The following is a 24,178-nucleotide window of genomic DNA, read 5'->3' as shown; positions in this document are numbered from 1 at the left end:
TGTTTGGACAGAAATATTTAGTAAAATGAAGGTCATATCGATAATTTTTTTTTGAAAAGGAGGAAAAAATATCTGTTTAGAAAAATATCCACGTAAGTCTGAACAGGACATGAATCAGGGTGAAATATTTTGTTAGTTCAGATAGTTTTGATTGTGGAAAAATGACATCACTGGCATAAGAACTTGATTTAAGCCAAGTTCTGTCTGAAATGATATTAAATCAGTTGTTATTCTTTCTGTGTGCAGCGCTGTCTACCAGATTTCAAATTGCCCAGTGTGCGATAAGGATGGAAAATGGCAAATAGACACATGCTATTGTTGCCCGTCACAGGTCACTGTGTGTGCATGTTGGCGTAAGCTGATACTGCTTTCCGCATTTTGAGTGCCACGTTTGGATGCTCAACATATGTCATACATTTCAAACCAACACTTTGGAGGAACCTCAAGAAGTGTCAATCAGTGGCTTTTATTGCACAATACTAAGGAGGTGGGGGGGGATTAATCGCAAATTCCAGACCGTAAAACCTCTCAACAGAACTGTCAAGTATATGGGATGCTGGAAAAACTGAGGACAGGTCACAAATGACAGAACAAGAAGAGGGTTGTACATTATCATGTGAGTCGTGTGCATCTGTGAGATTACGTCACCAGCCATGTCTGTTTGAATAAAGAGTCGATGTCGACTGTTCTGTCTGCAGACACTGTGTTATTCCAGAAACAGGAGATCAGGGGAGATTTCATGGGTTTCTTGGTTTGTTGGTTATAAATCCAGACTGAATAACCACGTAAAACAGTCCCTGTAATTTGATAAATGAGCAGAAACCTCAATAATGCAATGGTGGAGATTACTAGACTACTGAGTATATGGAGGGCTGCTCGGGTTTTCTATTCTGGAAAAGGGAAAAGAAAAGATAAACAATGATTATTTGGAGACAGATGAGGGTTAATATAGTTTATCAGAGCTGTTAGTCTGAGAGAGAGTGAACGATACATCATCCACTGGTGTTTTTTTTTTTTTTTTTTTTTCAAATGTTTATTCAGAACAGACTCATAAGATATTATACAGGACATCAATAATACAAAGTACACTGTTCTCTTTTTTTTTTTGAGAAGAAAAAAAGGGTATCAATAATGCACACTGAAAGGAAAAAAGGGGTAATATAAGTAAATTAAATAAGTATGTAAAAAAATTGATAATAATAATGATATTAACAAGCCTGTACACGTAGCCAACCACACTTCTAGGAAATAAGACAAAAAAAAAGAATTATACATAAATACATATATATGTATACACACAAAGTAGCATTCATAATCATAATACCATGATACAAAGAAAGAAAAAGAAAAAAAAAAATAATAAGAGCTTAACAGTGCACATGTACATTTAGTATTTGGATATTCAAGCACAAAAGGCAACCATGAACACAAGAGTAGCACAGAAGAAAAAAACCCCAACAATCTTTAAATTTCTCTTGTTCAAGTCATAAAGAAAATGTGAGTTTTTCCATTACAAAAATTTCGTGGATCGCTGCTATCTAATTTTCGAGTATAGTTCCAGTGGTGGTTTTATTTATTTCGGTAACAAAAAAAACAGCAGCTGTGAGGATAGGAAAAACTCTGCTCTCTCATTAGTTATGTTAGTGCAAGCAGTATCGAGTTGGCTAAGAGCATTGAACTCACTGAGGATAAGATAAGGTGGTACTTCCTCACTCTGGTCTGTGTCAAAGGAAAATCCAAGATGTCAATCGCTGCCCCTGTTCCAACACGTCCTGCATGGAAACAGAGTTTTAGCACACTGTTTTTCTTTCAGTTACATTTGTTTGCAGGACTGTATTTATAATTGTCTGACCTTCTCAAAATTACTCTATACAGTGTTCTTGGTGTTACATTTCAGAATGCATGTGCAGACATACATAATAGCGAGTCTCTTTAAGCAACAGAATATTCGTTCTTTAAATGTGTGGCTTAAATGTGCCAAAAAAAAAGAAATTAAAACCAACTGTATGAACAGATTTCATAGACCACGGACAAATAGAAGTTGACATGAATTTGGACAAGACCATATTTCTTTTAACAGGCACATTCCACTGTTATGGACTTCAATATACTGGTCGCACACCGGGTCATGAGCAGTTGAGGCTAAAAAAGAAGTAATGGATGGAGCAGTGGCTGCAAATATAAACATAAAACACACTGAAGCATGCAATGATTTTCACAAGGTCTTCCAACTGTTCATTTCCACTAATAAAAAAAGATTTTATCATAACTAACACTTACTGTATATGGAACAAGGAAAGAGACAAAGGAGGGGGTTTCCCACTGTTTTCCACCTGTAAAAATAAAGGACTTGATACCTTTGGCTTTAGATTTGAGAGATACAGATTAGCATCAGCTCCGGCCTTTATAATGTAAAATAAAAAATAAGGACAATGCAGAACAATCATAGGTATCATTCTTGACCTGTATTGCTGTTTTAAATCTAATATTTGTACAGATGAAGCCAAATTAAAATCATTTAATAGCTTTAATTTGAAACTATAGTGATTAAATGCAATATTAAGACTTATTCAATTCTAACTCGACATCATTCAGTGTGTGTTGTGTGGAGTTTAATGGGTCTATTAAATTATTTAAGAATAAATACACTCATATCTTTTTTGTAAATTCCTTGTGACGTATGAAGTCTGTGATTATAGGGCGGTTTAATGCTCTGAGGAGGGAGTTAAGACTCCTTCTTAGTGGGAGACAGATATTTGGCTTCTGCTTGAGGTTGGAAAGATTAAAGCATTTTAACAGTATCCAGATCATGACACAGAGCGAATGACAGAGCAGGTGGGAGGTACAGGTCTGGGTCTGGAGCCTGGGGATGTAATTAGGGCTTGAACTTTGCCAGAGTGGGATTTTGGAGTGGGTGACAATAAAGCAGAAGTACTACAGCTCAGGTTTCTCTTGCTGGCTCTGGGTTAGCACCTCCGCAGAGTGCTCGAGGACGCCTTTTGGTCAAGCAGACAGATGCTTTTAGACTTAAAGTCCTCCTTAAATGACAAGATGATATGCTGATTTAACACCGCAGTCTAGCTGTTAAAGACATTTTATCAGTTTTTGTTACAGAATGTGCTTTTATGTTGTTTCAGCTATATCTAGATGAAATATTAAGCTGTGGTTCTCAGGAGCAGATGCATTTGAAGAAACGAAGTACATGTAGTTTAACACAAATGTAAATTGCTGCTTGTGGTGTATGTTTTGTATAGACTATATATGATTAATGGATGGAGGAACACTGATGTCACCCATTGTTTTCTAGACTACTGCTTTGAAACTGGTACTTTTTTGATTTGGTCAGCACCATGGATTTTTGGAAACAGAGGTGTATAATATATGTATGGGCTTCTAGAAGAAAAAATGCCATAAAATCAACAAAGACTCTTCCAGTTTATAATTTGCATTGTTTCAGTCAAACTTTGGAAAGCAAGAAATGTAATGATCATTAAACAGAATCTTACAGACAGAGCACATTACAGAACACATTCTGACCGAACTACGTAGAAGAAGAACATTGGACAGATTACAGACACTCCCATGGAATATTATAGACTTCAAAGTCTTTATCTCATTAAAAAAAGAGGGGAGGAAAAAAAAAGTGTATGTATGTGGTGTGTATGTTTGCATATGTATATATATACATGTGTGTGTGTGCGTGTGTGTGTGTGTGTATGTATGTGTGTGTGTAGACATGCATGCGTATCAGTGTAAACGCATATGCATTTGTTATTGTAAACTTATGTGTTGGTGTATCTTTATATGTGTGAGTGTATATACAGGTATTTTATTTTTATTCACTACTGTGAACATGGATATTTGTATATATTTATGAGTGGGTGTATATATGGGTGTGGAAATATGTACACGGTTATTAAGTATAGATGGGTATATTTGTGTGTTTTGTAATACTTAATAATAATAATAATCTTCAATTAAATCAAAGTCTATTAAAATATAAAAAACAAAACAAAAAAGGAAACAGATTTGACCGTATTTTGACAAAGGGGGCGGAATTATAACAGTTTGATTAGTCAGAGGTGAGCTAATGCTAAGCTAGTTGATCTGAGATGTCACTGACGGAGGCAAAAATTAAAGATGGGCCAATATTTATAAGAAGTTCCAAATAAAATGGACCTGAATGACTCATAAAAAAACTGATATAATGTATTGCAACTTTAAGACACTTCCACATTGGCTTAATTTTGTCTTTGCTAAATTAGAATACTTGCATAATTATCTATTAGTGTGTTTGTGTTACTTTGGCTTTTACAGTTTTTAAAATACACATATCTCAGTTTTGTGTTTTTTCTACAAAAGCCATGCAATGCAGTCATGTTTAATGAAAACTATTTGAAATTTGGAAAAATTTGTCATCACCATCACGTTTTTCTTATTAATTCCTTTCAGATCTGTTTTGTTTTATTAAATCGTGCATTTGATGAGTGTGTGTGCGTGTGTGTGTGTGTGTGGTGGCAATGTGAGTTAATTTCTCCACTGCTTACATTATGCTTTGGCTTTCACTTCTTCAGTGTTTATGGACATTTGCAAAAGGTACTCCAGAGTAAACGCTGAGCCTCAGAGACCTCACTGGAAAAAAGAAAAATCTTACCAAATGTATTTTTCTCATTTCAAAATATTTCATCACTATCAATATCTCATCTTAAAATAAGACACAATCACCTAAAGAGTAACTTTTCAGTGAGATATAAGAACTTATTTTCAGACAACAGATCTTGAAAATCTCATTTCAAGAAATCTAACCAAGATAATTTTCACTTGTTCCATTGGCAGATTTTTTTTCTTAATTCAATTCAGTTTTGCTTAATTCAAGCAAAAAAATCTGCCAATGGAACAAGTGAACGTTATCTTGGTAAGATTTCTTGAAATAAAATCTATTGTCTAAAAAATAAGTTCTTATTTCCCACTGAAAAGTTGCTCTTTAGGTGATTTTGTCTTATATTAAGTGTGATGAGATATTTTGACCGGAAATGAGAAAAAATACACTTGGTAAGATTTTGAGTTTTTTCCAGTGCTGCAGTGATCTTTGACCTAGGTGTTACTGACCTATTCTGAGTTCTGCACCAGGTCACCGTGCCTCAACATAAGCTCAATTCATGAAAAAACCCTCTGACTAGAACTTTAGTTTATGTAAACTGACCCAACCCTCTGTCACCTAAACAAACACCAATACACCACATACATGATGTTTAGCCTGTGTTCCGTTCTAAAGTGTTTTATAATGCAAAGTCTTACAAGCCATGTTTAGTTTTGCTGTTTATAGGACTATAAATCAACCTATGAGTGTATATCACAGTCCTTTGCAGTAAATAAAACACAGCCTTTCTCTAAGCCTCAGGCATCGGAAATAGTGTCATGTGTCTGTCTCTGTTAAAGTACATGCCCTCTCACTTACTCTGGGTTGTAACAGTTCAAAGTCTGTTGTGTTGCAGCAAACTCATTCAGGCAACTTATGCAACAGGCTCATGGTGCATAGGAGAGGTAAAAGCTACTTCACAAGGACTCCTCATCTTCAAACGGCCATCTGTAGAAGAATATGCAACGAGTCTCAAAGCTTACTATTGTGTGCATTGCATAATACAAAATACAGTTTGATCAGATTTGACAGTTGGAGCGTTGCACAGTTTCGAATTTTGCATTTATTTTTCTAAAACGATACCGTTAAATGATTAAAGTGTTTCAACAAAGTGGAATTTTACCAGTAACAGCAGAGGTTATTCCCAGGGGAGGTGACACACAGCAGACATGCCCTTTCCTCTTCCCGTGTATGTTCTTTGTTAGTGTTGGACACAAAGTTCAGTGTTGTCTGTGGAGATTATGGCGCAACATAACATCTTGCATGGACTCACTTCTTTGAATTATCTTGTGAGTTTTGTTCGTCTGACCGATTCTCTGGTTTTTATGGTCTTATAGCATACTTTCTCTGACAAATGTGTTAAAAAAATACAAAACACACTCACATAACATCCCACAACGATTATAAAATGAGTGTCAGTTTGCGCTTTATCCCCAAAACTACAACCATCCAGTGCTATTGGTATTTTATTACAACACACACATGTACATGCATATATACATAACATCAAGGAATATGGTCATAACTGTGGTTTCCTTATATAAGCAGGCTGTATTCTGTTTCTTTAAATGTGTAGTGGGTTGCTAAATATAAACCATGTGCCAAAAATGAAGACAAAATAGAAATTAAAACCGGCTGTGTGAGATGTAACATAGATTTCACAGACTGTGAATGAATAGAAGTAGACACGCTTTTTGGACTGGATCTAACAAATGTGTTAGAGATGACAAAGCAGCAAAATACAACGCATTAAATGTTGTTTTCCCAAACAAACACACACACAAGCCCACAAGGATTCCATTAAGACCTTGTTTTATCCGCAGTAAACACCTCATTAATATACAATTAGTGTGTAATATATCCCATTGTCTCATTGTCATGTGATCGACATGTTGCAATGTCAGTCTTCTAATTAAAGACAGCCCCAAACCAGTCAAAATATTCAGTAATTACATAGTCTTATTCTACAACAGAGGTGCAAAACACAAATCATTGTTATAGCCTATAGTAAGTTTAAGTGACACGTGAATACTGTTCTTCACAGTTGCTAAAAGCTTCAGGATTTCCAAGCGCCAAGTAAATGACCCGAGCATTCTCCAACTCCTGTCCAACTTACAGTCTCAGAAAAATAAAGATTCTAATTACAAGAATCAAATATCGGGAAGAGGAGCCTATCATCAATTAATCATCCCACTCAATCCAGTCATCATTGCTGTGTGCATTTAGCGGTAATGAATGTGTGTATTTGTAAAACATACACGTGTGCATTTGAATGTCTTCTCCAGAGAGCTGTCAGTGCTTCAGTGATACTCTCCATGTCCACAAAAGAAGAATGATTGAGCATTAAGGACGGAAAAATAACAAATGTGTTCACACGTGCGTGTGGCTTTGGCGACTTTGTTCTTGTGTGCACACGTGCAGGGGTCAGTCGGGGGGTCTGCACTGAGTCCTGTTCAATGATGGAAATGGCGAAATAGAATGAAGTCATAAACTTTGAGGACTTTTTGATCTCTACCAGATTCTTGAACCGCCTTCATTGTGTGGAGAGAAAACTGGAGGTTAAAACTGCACAAAAGCCACTATAAAATTATTTGTTGAATGTGCTGTGGTGTTGTGCGTTTGTGGTTAACAACACACTAGTTGGTGTTAATAGGTTCCACACTATAGAGTGTAAGTGACTCCATTACTGTGTGGGGTCTAAATAAGCATCTGTTTGCATGTGTTTATGTGAATGACTTTATGATGAATTGCACAATATTTTGTTGACTTTTTCAGGCGCTCTGAGAACCTTTGCTTTGTACTCCTCTCCAGTTAATCTTTATTTACATGTTAAGACAATTTCTGTGTTGAAAATGGGAGCAATTTTGAAATCCTGCAAGTACTCTGTGTTCGTGAGACAGGAGAAGCAGTGGACAGGTAAATGGACAGACTTAAAGAGGTTATTTGGCTGCATCTGTTTGTTACAACAGCGGTGAGGGGTGGGGATGGTGGGAAACTCATGCAATTTCCTTTGTTCTCTTTAAAAAAACCCATTCCTTCTAATCAAGCTATCTCTATTGGATACCAAATTCCATATGTAAGAACAATAGTTGTTGATTCACATGATCTTTGGAGAAGGTGCTGAGATTTAAAATAAGAGGCAAGATCATCAAAGCTTTGAAAGTAAACATTTGTGAATAAAAATGTGCAATGAGATCAACTACAGTGCATTCATTTTTTTCTGCTGACCTAGGAATGACCGGAAAGATCAGAAATTTAACAAAGTTTATCTTTAGTTTCTTTTTTTCTTGAATCAGAGTTTCAGAGCCCAAAGTTGAGTATAAAATGTATGATTTTGGGCTGTCCCGAAAAGGATGAAAGATGAGAAAACACATGATATCTGTGGTTAGACTTAAAAACAGTTCAGCCTCACAAGGAGCAAAACTCAGATTGTCCCAGTCCTGCAAGACAGCTGAGCTAAAATTTCTGACAATGTCAGAAACTGAAGATGACCACTACAGTGTAGCTTCTGCTATGACATAAATCTGGTTCAGAAGAAACAGGAACTTCATATGAACCGAAGCAATAATCAACACAACATGTAAGAAGAAAATTGCCATCCCAAGTTGACCTCTTTTCCTGCATAATTGCAGTCACAACAGGGGTACCCTTCATCTGACCTTAACTGTATAATTTATATGTTGTCTTATTGTTTACATTCTGGGCTTCCTCAAAGAGCTTCATCAAAATCATTGATGTACACATCAAACATCCTTGAAATCTCTGGCCAGGACTTGTAAAAAAAACCACTACGCCACTTAATTTCATCTTCTCGAATTTGTCAAGTGATTAAAAAAAAAAAAAGAAAGTTATGAAATAGTAAATTATTAATTGAAAAATGAAATAATTCCATCTATTTACTATGCACTGTATTTGCAAATACTGGTCAACATTAATGGGATATTTGTCTGTGGAACATATGACAGTGTCTGAAAAGCTGCTGTGATCCCGTGTGACTCCACAACAAAACAAGTCAATTTAAATTAGTTTCCAAGGCATGAGTGAAAAACAACTTACAACAAAATGAAGACAAATCAAAGACATAGACTCAGATAGAGTCTTTAATTAGCGTTGCATTCTGTCTCTCAGAGGTAATTCGTCCTTTAATTTAGACTGTGTATGGAAGCTCTAAAAAATTAGAGGTCAGTTTGATTGCTCGTATCCACACAGTATGTAACAAATGAAACAGGACAGAATGCATGGTCTGCACTATGAAGACCATGTATTCTCTAAAAGAAAGGCTCACATTTGCTAAGATAGCGAGAATGCATGTGCAGCGTGTCTTTGCTCAAGCAGGTTAGCACACGACAGAGAAACTCCACCAGGCTGTATCTTGCACATACTGTATGTGTTTGTTTTTAAGGTCTTCATCTGTCAGCTGCATGTTCCTGCTAACACACTGAGATCATCATCATCTCCACCCTGAGGAAACCTCTATTTCTATTCCAACACAGAAACACAAACTCACAATGTCACCATAATGAGAGAGTCATTTGGCAAGTGTATACCTGCTCTCTCTCAATCTGGCAATGGAAAAAGTAAACAGAGGAATGTGAAACGCATGTTCAACACAAGGTGACATTGACCAAGGGTCCAACCATCAGACCAGATTGATGTGTGTCCATTTAAAGGACTTTAAACTGAGGAACTAAGATTTTTTTTGTTTTTTTTTTTCTTTGCTGTGCCTGATAGTCCAGTTCAGTTGCTGCAGATAAAAAGCATACTTTGGTTAGTCAATTTTGTGATTTTCAGAATATTTCGTCCTTTGTTTAGTCGAAAAATAAGACTTTCACTTTTCAGAAATGAAGATCTTTTCAACATATTTTTAAAGCTTAATTTGTTCAGCTTCATTATTTTTCAAATTATTATCTTAAAGACCTTAAAAAATGATCAATCAGATTCAGTCATAATGCACATTTGACATTCTTTTGGCAAGCTATGAATATCCTGTGTGTTGGCATTAGCGTTTGCCTTCAGCAGTGGGGTGTGACAAATGTGCAGCATTAATTGTTTGTAAAAATTACAGCTCAACATTTGTTGAGGCTGCACATCTTTTCCATTTGTTGTTGCCAGCGGGCTTCCTCCCTCCATAACTCAGTCAGGAATGGACCTGCTCACTTTTTCAGCTTACATAATTAAATTGAAATTTTGGTTTAAGCATAATTTATTCTTATTAACAATATTTTAAAAGTGATGTAATGTAGTGTTGCAACTGCAGCATTGTAATTGTTATTGCAGTAGTTTTTAATGGTTGGATTCCATTATTGTTGCATTCCTAGAATTTGTATGTAGATGAAAAAGCTATTATATTTTGCTAGACTTAACTTGTTTAGAAACATAATTTGTGAAGCAAAATATGAACAAACTACACAAAACATCAACAGATTTTTACGCAACTAAACCTGTTACACACAAACAGCAGGATATAGTACATACAATTAAAGCTGCAAGCAGCAACATGTGGTGCCAGGCACAACAAACCCCGCCTCTCGCATGTATTGTATCTTATTTTGGCATCGATCCAGCTGATGTCATCATGTCTATGCATGTGCTGATGTCAACATATCAATTGTCTCTATATATGTGCCAAGGTTGAAGTGAATTAAGACAAAATTGATGTTTTTATAGACATTTGAAATTTCGCCCATTATAAGGAAATGGGAGAAGAAAAATATTTTAAAAAATTCATTAAAAATTTGAACTCTGACCTACTTTTCCCAAAATGTAACCTGTGTCACTCGCAATCTATAAACCCAATTTGGTATGAATTCAACCAATAGTTTTGCTGCTAGAGTGTTAACAAACAAAGAAACAAACAAAACGAACCAAAAACAATACCCCTTGCCTCCCCTTTAGGGAGTGGGGTAATAATTGGGCCACAGCCCCCCACTCTGTGGTGGCGGGAGTGGAAGCCAGCATGCAGATGTGTGCAGGTTGTGTCTCTAACTAATGAAAACTAAAAAATTAGGGGAAGATCAATTAAAGTACAAGAGTGATAATGACTTTTTCCATGGTTGCACCATAACATTAGTTGTGTTTAGGCTGGGTCTGTAATACATGTAATGTAATTCATTCATTCATTACATATATTCCATGTAATTCATTCATTCATTACATATAATTCATTACATATAATCCATGTAGTTCATTCATTCATTACATATAATTCATTACATATACTGAACAAAAATATAAATGCACGACTTTTGTTTTTGCTCCCATTTTTCATGAGCTGAACTCAAAGATCTAAAACTTTTTCTGTGTACTCACAAGGTTTATTTCTCTCAAATATTGTTCACAAATCTGTCTAAATTTGTGTTAGTGAACACTTCTTCTTTGCTGAGATAATCCATCCACCTCACAGGTGTGGCATATCAAGATGCTGATTAGACAGCATGATTTTTGCACAGGTGTGCCTTAGGCTGGCCACAATAAAAGGCCACTCTAAAATGTGCAGTTTTATCACACAGCACAATACCACAGATGTCACAAGTTTTGAGGGAATATGCAATTGGCATGCTGACTTCAGGAATCTCCACCAGAGCTTTTGCCTGTGAACTGAATGTTCATTTCTCTACCATAAGCCATCTCCAAAGCTGTTTCAGAGAATTCATGAAGAAGACTGTGCGAGGAAAATGGTGGTCACACCAAATACTGACTGGTTTTCTGACCCCCCTGGACCACCCAATACAGTAAAAGTGCACATTTTAGAGTGGCCTTTTATTGTGGCCAGCCTAAGTCACACCTGTGCAATAATCCTGCTGTCTAATCAGCATTTTGATATGCCACACCTGTGAGGTGGATGGATTATCTCAGCAAAGGACAAAGGAGAAGTGCTCACTAACACAGATTTAGACAAATTTATGAACAATATTTGAGAGAAATAGGCCTTTTGTGTACATAGAAAAAGTTTTAGATCTTTGCGTTCAGCTCATGACAAATGGGAGCAAGAACAAAAGTTGTGCGTTTATATTTTTGTTCAGTGTATAATCCATGTAATTCATTCATGTATTTCATTGATGCGAAATGTGGGGCATATTGGATAAAGTACACTGAAAATATAACCACTTCCTGTTTCATGGCAAAGGCTTGAAATTGTTTGCAATGTCATGGCAACGGCCAATGTGATGTGTTCTGGGTGTGTGTCCAATGATATAAAATGTAAAATTAGCAGAGTATTGGTATTCAGATTTAGTGTTCATTTTCTTCTAAATATTTTATATTCATGAATTCAGTTCACTTATCTTCATTTTTTCAGATTTTATTTTGGACAGTGCACATTAATTACCATTTGTGTGCATTAATGTGTCATAGTTTGCCAAATGTTAATATTTACCCACAGCACTAACTTAAAAAAGACTCAACTGACTCACTGTGTTTATTTTATAGTAGCAGGGTCGTCAGCCAACTCTGCCCAAGATGGAAAACAAAACCTAACCTCCAAAATAATTTCAGACTGGAAGTGGATGTAACTGAGTAACTCAAATAAGCAAACTGCAAGTGAGAAACGTGTCAGTTATTTGTCCATTTTCTCATATATTCTGCATGCTGTGGTTTTCTCATTTGTCATGTGCTGTGCTACACAGACCCCTCACTGATGCATGAGTCACAGATCCCGGGTTTCCACATGGTCATTATGTTGTCCAGAGCCATGCTGAAAAATGAAAATGGCTTGAGCAGACTGTAACAAAAATAACCCTTTTGATACGGTAATGGCAACTTTTATTTATTCAGACTTAAGTTATTGCAGTAGATGTGACACAACAGACCTTTGTTAGAGCGTCTGAAGAGTTTTATGTTTTAATGCTGTTTTGACTGTTTACATTCTGCTGTGGTTATTTATTTTATTATTCTTGAGTAGTATTTTCATCTCGGTTAGTGACCATTAGCAATAATAATTATTAAAAGTAAGAAATTCTGATATAATAGGTAGTATGTTCTTTTGTGTAGCTTGGACTAGAATGAACGACCAAAATAAAGGAAACACCTGGAAAAATAAGAAACACAACCTATAAAGCTGACGGAATGTAGTTTCCTGTTATAGTTACTGTCTGCTCAACACCCCCAGGGGTAAGTTAAACACTACCGAGCCAAAGTCATTCTGATCTACCATTTTAATCCAGTGTACTTAAAGCATTGTTGGAACATGTCAAATATCAGCTCTGCCTATAGGACGCATGTTTACAAGAGGTTTTATATGCTATAAAATCACAAGCCCCATTTGTGATTTTGGCATTGGAATCAAATAAATTAATCAAAACAAATAATATGATTTAAATCCTTTTCCTAACTTTTTGAACACACATGTCCTCTTGTTGTTGGATCCTGGAAAACTGCCTGAGACAGTGTTTCCTCTATCAACAAACCACTTGCTGAAGGAAATTCATCATGAAACAAACCGTCATGGGGTTTCATCCTCCTTTGGGTGAGTTGCGAGCAATTTTTCACATCACATGTGCAGAAAACCTTTTTTTTATTAACAGATAAAAGGAAACTGACTTCTCAAAAAGGTGATGTAGCTACAACAAACTATTTGTTTATATCTGTGGACAGGGTGTGGGAAATAGATTACAGGAGTACAATCAGTCTTCCTGTCACTGAATGATACAACGCAACATGTTAGGTGGATGTACTTAAGATGTTTTACTGTGTAGTATGTGTTTATTGGTATGTGGTGTTCTGTTATACAGGTGGTAAAGACAACCTTCATGATGACTTCCTGTAACAAATGTTGATGTTTGCGGTGGTAACTCTCTAACAACTGTGAGAAATCATTATATCTGTATTTAGATGGAACACACAACCATTACTGTGTAAAGGCTCCTAAAATAATCAGAAAATACAGGAAAAAATGCCTGAATACCCTAACACCTAACCTTAACCCTATGTTAAATATCCTCTGATGACTGTATGAGTGTATTTACCTGAATAAGGCTGGCAATAGGACCCAGAAAACTGTGAAACTGTGCATTGTTTTCGACTCCGCTGTTTGTGAAGGTGAGTGTTTTTCTCCTGAGCATGTGAAACCAGTGAAACTTGAGAGACTCCGAAGGTGTATTGTACCTCTGTAACATATAATAGAACAGTGTATACACATATTAGTTGACCAGAAGCCCAGTGAAGTGTTGCAAATGACAGTTTGACTTAGAAAGCTGATGCTGTTTTATTTGATATAATAGTCATAAAATGTACTTCAGTGCTACTAAGGACCAGCCATTGTAATGGCATTCTGAAAACTTACTCTTTCCAATGGCTAATTCATGGACAGTCAGGTAAGAAACTAACATTTAACATTTCTGCAAATGGCAAGTAAATGAATATAACTGCTTTTTAATTTTCAGAAACAATACACTGTGTAGAAAACTAAATGTAGTGATAGTACAGCTGTGCAGAAGTATTTGAATAATGTTCATAGTCCAACACACAATCACGTACAAAAGTGAGAATTGGATTAACACAGGCAGAGTTTGCAGGAGCTCCATTCATTTTATAATCAAAATATGCAATTATAATGGAATTGACCCTAAGCAAAGTCCTGTCAACCTTAGTTTCTGTTGCATCACTTGTCAAGCTCTTCCACTTCAGCATGTCATTATAGTGTTTTCAGTTATCAGAGGAAGGTTTCAGTGGAAGAAACGGAAGAGCCTGGTGCTAAAAGTACTGAAGTCACAAAAAAGTCTGTTAAATATATTTATAGGGTGGACTTAACTAAACAAATACAACATGTTTATATGCTCAGCTTGAATTCCAAAAATGTGACTTCAGTACTTTTAGAATCAGGGTCTTCAGTTGTATATTTCTGTGATAACAGTTCTGAAATAGCATAGGGGCTGTCCCTACAGTGTAGTATTAACTTGCTCAACAAACACTATGGCAACATGCTAACTAACAGTAGCTAGAGTTAGCATTGAATAGCTACCAAAAAAGGCCGCTGAGTCTTTTCTTTTTTTTCCCCTCCGCAAATTTTCCTTTTTTTTAGTAGCTAAAAACTCTGTCCTTATCTTACTAACTTTTAGCTAGTCTCTTACGTTTGTGCAGGGGTGTCAAACATATTTTAGTTCGGGGGCCACATACAGCCCATTATGATGTCAAGTCGACCTTACCAGTAATAACCTAAAAATAATGTCAACTCCAAACTTTTCTATATGTTTTAGCATGAAAAAAGGAAAATTACAATATGAAAATGCTTACATCTACAAACTATCCTTTAAAAATGTGAATAACACGAACAAACACAAACAACCTGACATTTCTTAAGAAAAATAAATGCAGTTTTAACGATGTTATGCCTCAGCTTATTATTTACACATGTGCATTACAGCTTCAAGATTACAGTGGATTTACAAATGTGCAAAACATTTAGTGACAGTCATAATATTTTTAAAATTGCACTGACTTCTCTTAAACCATTTCAGGTTATTCATATTTGTTCAGAATAGTCACAATTTTTGTTACTGGATAGTTTGTAAATGTAAACATTTTAATGTAATTTAACTTTCTTACACTAAAATATAGTGTTTAAACATACACAAGGTTGTTGTGAGCGATGTGGCCCTGTCTGATCACTGTTGTGTTTTCTTTGAGAGCTCTATCTCTGTGCACACAAGTAATCAGAGAGAAGTTATCGAGAAGCGATGCATTACTGAAAACACCAGTGAAATGTTTAATGTACTTTTTTCTTCTACAGCAACCCTGCCTTGTGGTTCAGTCAATGAGCTAGTGAATAACTTTAATTCTAAAATGTTAAATGTGATAGACGCCATTGCTCCCATTAAGTTGAAGGTTGTGTCTAGCAAGAAAAGATCTCCATGGAGAAATGCCATGGCAGTGAAAAATGAAAAAAGAGAGTGTCGGAAAGCTGAACGCAGGTGGCGAAAATCAAATCTCCAGATTCATTTTGACATCTACAAAGAGAAACTTCACACTTATAATCTACAGCTGAGGAATGCAAGGCAGTCTTTCTTCTCAAACATTATCACCAGAAACAAAAATAATGCTCGAACACTGTTTTCTACTGTTGACAGACTAACAAACCCCCCTGTGTTAATAGCACCTGAACTTCACTCTGCCAGGGCCTGCAATGACTTTGCTTTGTTCTTTACAGAAAAAATTCAGCATATTAGACAGGCCGTGAATTCCTCAACACCAGGTTCAGGACCTGTGCTGTCTGAAAACCATTTAAACACCCTTACACACTTTAATCCAATCAATGACAAAAATCTGGAGGACATTCTACACCAGCTGAGCTCTTCCTACTGCTGTCTAGATGTTTTACCCACAGATTTTTTCAAAAAAGTTTCACATGTCATGGCATCTGACCTGTTAGAGATTGTAAACGTGTCTCTAAGCTCAGGAGTCTTCCCACAGACCCTGAAAACAGCTGTTATTAAGCCGCTCCTAAAAAAGAACACTCTAGAAAAGACCTCAATGAACAACTACAGGCCGATATCAAATCTTCCTTTTTTTAGGTAAAATCATTGAAAAGGCTGTGTCCCAACAGCTAAATTACTTCTTAACAGTCAACAGCTGCTTTAAAGTCTTTAGGTCAGGTTTTAGACCACATCACAGCACTGAGACAGCTCTGCTCAAAGTATTTAATGACATTCACTTAAACACAGATCATGGCAGATCTTCAGTTTTAGTGTTACTGGACCTTAGTGCTGCATTCGACACAGTCGACCATGATATATTACTTGATCGACTGGAAAATTGGGTGGGACTATCTGGCACAGTTCTTGATTGGTTTGCATCCTACTTAAAGGGCAGGGATTATTTTGTGTCAATAGGTAACTTTAAATCTGAGCAGACCAAAATTACATGTGGAGTCCCCCAAGGCTCCATCCTGGGGCCCCTTCTGTTCAACATCTACATGCTTCCACTGGCTCAGATCATAGAAAAAAACAAAATAGATTACCATAACCATGCAGATGACACACAGCTCTACATTTCAATGTCCCCAGGTGACCATAGCCCCATACAAGCACTGGGTAAATGCATGGAGCAAATATCTGAATGGATGGGCCATAACTTTCTTCAGTTAAACAGAGAAAAAACTGAGGTAGTCATTTTTGGACCCAAGGAGGAGCGTCTTAAAATCAGCATGCAGCTCCAGTCACTTCAGTTAAAAACTTCAGACCAGGCCAGGAATTTGGGTGTTGTCATGGATTCAGACCTGAATTTTAAAAACCACATACAAACAATTACAAAGTCAGCTTACTATCACCTCAAGAACATTTCTAGGATTAAAGGACTGATGTCGCAGCAAGACCTTGAAAAACTTGTCCATGCCTTCATCTTTAGTCGAGTTGACTACTGTAACAGTATCTTCTCTGGTCTGCCTAAAAAGTCTATTCGACGACTGCAACTGATCCAGAATGCTGCTGCTCGAGTCCTCACTAAGACCAAGAGAGTGGACCACATCAGCCCAGTTCTGGGGTCTCTACACTGGCTCCCTGTCTCTCAGAGAATAGACTTCAAAATTCTCTTACTAGCATATAAAGCACAGAATGGTTTAGGCCCAAAATACATTAGAGACCTTCTAGTCCAGTATGAACCATCCAGACCACTCAGGTCATCTGGTGCAGGTCTGCTCTGTGTTCCCAAAGTCAGAACTAAACATGGAGAATCAGCGTTCAGTTTCTATGCTCCGTATATCTGGAACAAACTACCAGAAAATATCAGGTCTGCTGAGAGTCTGAGTTCTTTTAAGTCCAGGTTAAAGACTCACCTGTTCACTGCTGCCTTTGACTAAAAGGCTTTTGACTTTTTAAATTTTATATTCTCTTTGAAACTCTGCACTGCAACTTTTACTTTAATACATGTGTGTTTTTATTTTTATTTTATTTTATTTTGATTTTATGTGTTGTTTTCTTACTCGCTGTTTTTAATCACCTTTTATGTTTCTTTTATAATGTTTTAAATGTGTTTCTTTTTGTTTCTTTTATTTCAATGTCCTGTGTGAAGCACCTTGAATTGCCTTGTTGCTGAAATGTGCTATACAAATAAACTTGCCTTACCTTGCCTAAAATCAAAAAGAAAAAGTTTAATCATTACATTATGTATAGGTTAGTACAATAGTATTTTAGCAGTCCTATCCACTTGATGCTGAACCCAAGTGATTTTGGCGTGTGGGCCATATTTGACACCTCTGCTTCAGAGCAACCAGATTTACCCGACTTTCACTGAAAAATGCAAAATGCAGAGAATAATCTTAGAGTAAATGGTGATTAATCACATGGCAAAGGTTACTTAGCGACAAATTCCTCTGTAAATTCCAAACACTAGTAGTTTTAGGGTTAAATAATCTGAGAGCTTGACCTCCACTGCTTTGTAGTAGCTACTAAAGTCAGATTTGTTAGTAGCCATTTTAGGGAAGGCTCCATTGAAAACAGAAAAACCACAGTGGCCAAGTCCTGCCCCTTCCACTATGCACCATAGGACTTAACTTTGAAAAATATATCAATGATGGTCAGTGGTGAGACGCTTATAATATTTTGATCACCTTTGAGTCATCAAAGCTTGACACTGCAGACATCAACACCCTGCATCCATCCTGAAACCTTATTAATGGAGGAATAATTTAAAGGTTGGCCCACAGAGTCACCTTGAATACTGCAAAACAAGAAAACAATAGGAAATACAAGCAGAGGTCAAGGTCTGCAAAGGTAAATACACCACCACACACAGACAGAAGGTCAGAGGTGATAGGATTATTAGTGCTTTTTAGGGAAAAGTTGCACACTTTATGTGTTGGAAATCTGAATAAAGGATGCCAAACCCAGAGGCCACTTCTGTTGTTTTATTAAAGCTTTTGCCTAACGGGTCACAAAGAGTTCTGGATTAGACTAACAAGGAGAACAAGGAGTTCAGCGCCTTTTAAGTATGTGAATAAACAGCCACTCCTAACAGTGGAGAGAAGCCTCCCATCAGCTACTAGAGACAAGCCATAAGACAGAAGAGAAATCATGCAGAACAAAGACTACTATGATAACATATTTATGTGTGATCCAAAGGTCAAGTAATGGTACATGTAAGGTTCTTCATACTCAGGAGTCTCAAGTCGAGGATTTTCCCCGCACACTTCTTTGACCATGGACCACCAGTGCACTTATTAGAGGGTCTTCATTGTTCATTCACTCTTTGGCTTAACATTGCTCTCCCCCTCAGGGATTCATGTCATAAACATTAACCAGAAGGCCCTGCATGTTATGCCTTCAAAATAATTATATTATTGCTTTATTATTCAGTAAATTAAACAATTAATTCCTTGTTTCAAAGTTATCCCAAGTGTGACAGATGAAGAAAAGCTTTAACCTGCAGAGTTGAGCTAATTCTCAGACCAGTAACTTGCTCCTGTCTGGCAACTGTCATTAGTAAAAGTCCTGAGTGAAAGTCACCAATACCCCAGGGCAAAAACTTGAGGAAACCACATTATGGTGTACTTATACAACAAACCTGGGTTGCCCTTTCAACATAGTCTGCATTAAACCTACTGGAGTCAACATTGCATAACCACTCTAATAAGATTATGAAAGTAGTCACAGGTTCATATGATGCAAGTCTGGTTCTTGGGTGGTAGAAAAAAAACAATTATTTACACATGTAGACAGTATATGACCTGAATTTTAAAAAAGGAAATTAGTCAATCTAATTAATATTTTTGTTATTTTTAGAAACAACATGAAAGCATGACCACTTCACGTGACACGTGCTGCATGTAACTCATTAACCTGTAAAAGGACCGAACATCTGTGAGTCTGGAACTTGAACTCAGATGTAAAGATTCCTGTACACGAAGTCAGTCTGTGGGAAAGTGAAGTAACAGCCTTCAGAATGGGTAAGTAAATCCTGTGTAGATTATTAATGTTTTCTTATTGGTGTATGAAATTTAATCCATGCTTCTTGAAAGTAAATCTGTTGTCATAGATTTGCAAAGTAACATTCCTATCTAAAATCTGTCAAACAGATCTGCAATACATTGAAGTTGAGGAGATTTAACAAGTTATCGTTTCTTCTATAATTTTAGGGAAAATGTGGTGGCATCATGTGTGTGGTGCATTTCTGCTCCTCACTGTCAGCCTGATTTCCTTCACACCACCTTGTGATGGAGGGAACATTCTGGTGTTCCCTGTAGATGGCAGCCACTGGATCAATATGAAGATCCTGCTAGAGGAGCTTCATGCCAGAGGACACAACCTCACTGTGATAAGAGCAGCCACCAGCTGGTACATACCAGAGAAATCTCCTCTCTACACATCCATTACCATCCAAATGGAAGTAGGTATGGAGGACTTTTTTGAAGTTTATCTACAAGAACAAATGAAGGTACGTAATTTTATATATGTGCATAAGGGTCTAATTTACACTTTAAAGTATTATGGTGATAATTGTCAAACCTTTTTCTGTGTGTTTATGTTTAGGCGCAGAGAGAGGGGGCTTCAGGACTCACTTTCCTCAAACTCACCAAGGATTTCCTTTCCATGATTTCTGAGGCCCATTCTTTGTGGTGTGAGGCCCTGGGTCAAATGTTTGATGATGACAAAATGCTCAAAATGCTGGTGGATGCCAAGTATGATTTGGTACTCACTGACCCAGCTATAGCTCCAGGAGTGATATTGGCCAAATATCTCAAACTGCCCCTGGTGCTTAATGTTCGGTGGATTACAAGTGGAGAAGGTCACTTTGTGTTGGCCCCATCACCACTCTCTTATATTCCAGTACCAGGATCCGGCCTAACAGACAAAATGAATTTCCTCCAGAGGGTTAAGAACATGCTTTTCTACAGCATAATACTCTTTCAACAGAAATTCCTAGTGGGACCAAGCTATGATGCAGTCTGTGATAAATACATTGAAGGTGGATGTGATGTGGTCTCACTTCTTCAGGAGGCCGACATTTGGCTGTTTCGGTCCGATTATGTGTTCGAGTTTCCTCGGCCCACAATGCCAAATGTCGTCTACATCGGAGGGTTTCAGTGCAAACCGGCCAGCCCTCTGCCTCCAGAGCTGGAGGACTTTGTTCAGAGTGCTGGGGAACATGGGGTCATTGTTATGACTCTGGGAACTTTGGTTAACGCTTTGCCCACTGATGTTGCAGATGAAATTGCCAGTGTTTTTGCAAAGTTGCCTCAAAAGGTAAATATTCAGTAACTGACTTTTTTCAATCACATGTTATGAAGATGTAAAAATGTGTAATATAAATAGTTAATGCAATCTGTAATCTATTCTAAAGTTAAATACAACATTAATGATAAACAAGCAATCAAGAATATAAAATATATGCATGGTAGCGATGAAATTGAGATAATACAGCCATGGAAAAAATTATTAGACCATCCTTGTTTTCTTCAATTTCTTGTTAATTTTAATGCCTGGTACAACTAAAGGTACATTTGTTTGGACAAATATAATGATAACAACAAAAATATCTCATAAGAGTTTAATTTAAGAGCGGATACCTAAACATTTTCCGTGTTTTCTTGATAATAACCAGAATCACTTCAGTTCTTACATCAATATCTATGGCATTGTACTGACAAAAACAGTGCTTTTAGGCATTCCATGTTTTCTTCTCTGTCTGTTTTAGTCACATTATACACAGGAGTTAGTACTTGTTGCATAACCATTGTTTTTGATGACTTTTGATGGTCTAACAATTTTTTCCACAACTGTAGCATCAATATATGATATCAATGTATTATTTGCAGATGTGCATATATAGATTGTAATGTCTTGTTTTGTTTTATTACTAGGTGATATGGAGGCACATCGGTGGACGTCCCACTACTTTAGGAAACAACACCCTGATTGTGGACTGGATGCCCCAGAAGGACCTTCTGGGACACCCACAAATCAAAGTTTTTGTGGCTCATGGAGGAACTAATGGAGTCCAGGAGGCCATTTACTATGGTGTACCTGTGCTTGGCATCCCGTTGTTCTTTGACCAGTATGACAACCTTCTTCGCTTGCAGGAGAGAGGAGCTGGAAAGATCATTCAGCTCCATAATCTGAATGGTGGCAGTTTTGAACGGGGTCTTAATGAAGTACTCTATCAAGACAGTTACAGACAGAACATGCAAAGACTGTCACGTTTGCACAGGGATCAGCCAGTGGCACCAATGGATCAGGCCATTTTTTGGGTTGAATATGTGATTCGCAACAGAGGGGCTCCTCACCTGCGCACAGAGGCCTATAAAATGCCGTGGTACTCTTACTACTCTTTAGATGTGTTGTTGGTACTACTGACTGCCCTGACTGTAATATTCATCACTATTGTGACTGTCTTCAGATTTTTGTGCTGTAGAAGTAGAAGGAAGACCAAAGCTAAGCAACAATGATAAAAGTCATGTATTTACAAATTTTATACCATTACCTATAACGAACCGTATTTAGGAAATAGCATATTTTTAAATGTAGCTCTGATAGGTATTTAAAATGTAACAATCAGTTTATTTAGCCAAATTCATAGAAACACAAAGAAGGAAATCCAGAACAAGATGAACTGTGCAAGATATTTAGAATTTTGTCATAAAACACCATTAACCAAAGTGACTTGTACTAGTTACTACAACAGTCATACATCCAGAGAAATATTTTTGTGTTGAGCGCAAAAAATCAAATCCCACATTTCAATATGGTTACAGGTGATTGTGTTTTTAATTTGAATTTTGCACGACTTTCAATGTTGATGTAAGTAAAGTGCAATAAATTTCTATTTAAAGGAACATACTTTTGTTTCCCACCACTGAATTTACTTGACAATCTTTTTAACTGCAGTCACTCACTTGAGAAACTCACTAGAAGCATAAAAGAAGTGGACAAAGCCATTGTGATGTCATCCATAAGATTGTGAACTGTCATACGGAATCCTCAGTTCTGGTGTTTGGCAATATCTATTTTGTTTCATTTCTTTATTTATATTTGATGAGATGTGACCATGTTTGCACAAAAGGGTGGACTGGGAAAGAACTAACCAGAAACTACAAGTATCTCACTGAAAACACAGACTACACTGTAAACTAACAATAGTATTACAAATGCCACAAAGGGAATTCAGTTTGATAAAAGTGAAGGTATACAGTTAATGGTCATTTAAACTTTTTTTGTATTCTTTTTTAATTCTATTTTTTTTTTTTTTTTTTAAGTGATATTTTTATATTTCAAATTTGTTAACTGAAACTCTAATTAGCAGCCTTAGTCACTGACCATCAAATCCAACATTGAATTAATGCTAATACTGTCTGACTTAAACACTCAGGCTGGTGTTGAATTTAAGGACCGGTAAATTTCATGGCATGTTTGCTTGATAAAAACCCTTGGCAGCTTTGTTAGTCTAAATTCTTAATCGCAACTACAGCACAGAGGTTTGTTAGGCGGAAAATGTATTATTTAATAAACAGAATCTCAGACAGTGTGACTCAGGGTGCAGTGAGCTATCAGTCAAAATCCGATCAGATGACTCACACAATCAGTGAAAGTGCCCACACCTTCAATTCTGCATAATTTCAAACGTTAGAATGATCTAAACAGGTAAGTTGTAAAAGAGCCAACTCCCCAGTGCAGTTGTCATTAACAGGGAAATTAACTATTGTGGCCAAAAACATTTTTGTTTAACCTGAAAATATGTTTATTCCTATTGTAAAACTTGGCATTTTACCAGGTGGGTCTATGGGGGTTAACCACAGACTCTATATCACAGGTGTCAAACATGCGGCCCGGGGGCCAAATCTGGCCCACCATAGGGTCCAGTCTGGCCCTTGGGATGAATTTATGAAATGCAAAAATAGATATTAAGAAATTAACAATCATTTTAGTTCAGGTTCCACATTCAGACCAATCCAAATCTCCAGTGGGTCAGACCAGTAAAATTCTATCATAATAATCTATAAATACTCACAACTCCACATTTTTCTCTTTGTAAATGTAAATATTTTCATGTATTTACACTAAAACAAAGTATAATTTCACAAAAAATGTGAATAATCTGAACAAATATGAACAACCTGAAATGTCTTAAGAAACATAAGTGCATTTTTTTTTTTACAATATTCTGCCTGTTACTAAATGTTTTGTGTATTTGTAGATCCACTGTGATCTGTACGTTATAATGAACATGTGGAAATGATAAACTGAGGCAGGATATTGTTAAAATTACGGTTATTCTTTCAGTTTGTTCATGTTATTCACATTGTTTGAAAGGACAGTTTGTAGATGTAAACATTTTCATTGTTTAATTTTACGTTTTTCACTGTAAAATATAGAGAAAAGTTTGGAATTGACATTATTTATATATTATTATGTTATTATTTTACTGGTCCTGCCCACTGCAGATCAAATTAAGCTGAATGTGGCCCCTGAACTAAAATGAGTTTGACACCCCTGCTTTATATGAGTGGATGGAACCATGGTGCCACCTGTTGCTTTTTGAGGCGCCATTTTGAAGACAGGAGTCTTTAATTTGGCTGTTGTCATGTTGGATTTTTGGAGCTGGATGTAACTACAT

The 24,178-nt window shown here is 36.6% G+C and overlaps 1 protein-coding gene across 3 annotated transcripts; it reads left to right on the top strand.

Annotated features, from left to right (window-relative positions):
• Positions 1-13,083: 13,083 nt before the first annotated feature.
• On the top strand, positions 13,084-22,538 carry LOC115433417 (UDP-glucuronosyltransferase 2C1-like). 3 transcript variants are annotated; one of them, XM_030154809.1, is made up of 5 exons: positions 13,084-13,103; positions 19,351-19,514; positions 19,704-20,002; positions 20,098-20,811; positions 21,429-22,538. In XM_030154809.1, the coding sequence occupies exons 2-5, from the start codon at positions 19,511-19,513 to the stop codon at positions 22,011-22,013; spliced, it is 1,602 nt and encodes a 533-aa protein (XP_030010669.1). In that variant the 5' UTR covers positions 13,084-13,103; positions 19,351-19,510; the 3' UTR covers positions 22,014-22,538. The 3 variants fall into 3 exon arrangements, with proteins under 3 accessions (XP_030010669.1, XP_030010667.1, XP_030010668.1); XM_030154807.1 differs by lacking the exon at positions 13,084-13,103 and adding an exon at positions 13,722-13,950; XM_030154808.1 differs by lacking the exon at positions 13,084-13,103 and adding an exon at positions 13,736-13,763.
• Positions 22,539-24,178: the final 1,640 nt, after the last annotated feature.

The sequence above is a fragment of the Sphaeramia orbicularis genome, chromosome 14 (assembly GCF_902148855.1).
Source record: "Sphaeramia orbicularis chromosome 14, fSphaOr1.1, whole genome shotgun sequence".
Taxonomy (NCBI): domain Eukaryota; kingdom Metazoa; phylum Chordata; class Actinopteri; order Kurtiformes; family Apogonidae; genus Sphaeramia; species Sphaeramia orbicularis.
The sequence above is the reverse complement of the archived record's forward strand: the minus strand, read 5'-3'. Positions and strand labels throughout refer to the sequence as shown.

Coding starts and splice junctions, on each gene's coding strand:
- LOC115433417 (XM_030154809.1), top strand. Junction 20,003..20,097: donor ATCTACAAGAACAAATGAAG/GTACGTAATTTT, acceptor GTTTATGTTTAG/GCGCAGAGAGAGGGGGCTTC. Junction 20,812..21,428: donor TTGCAAAGTTGCCTCAAAAG/GTAAATATTCAG, acceptor TTTTATTACTAG/GTGATATGGAGGCACATCGG.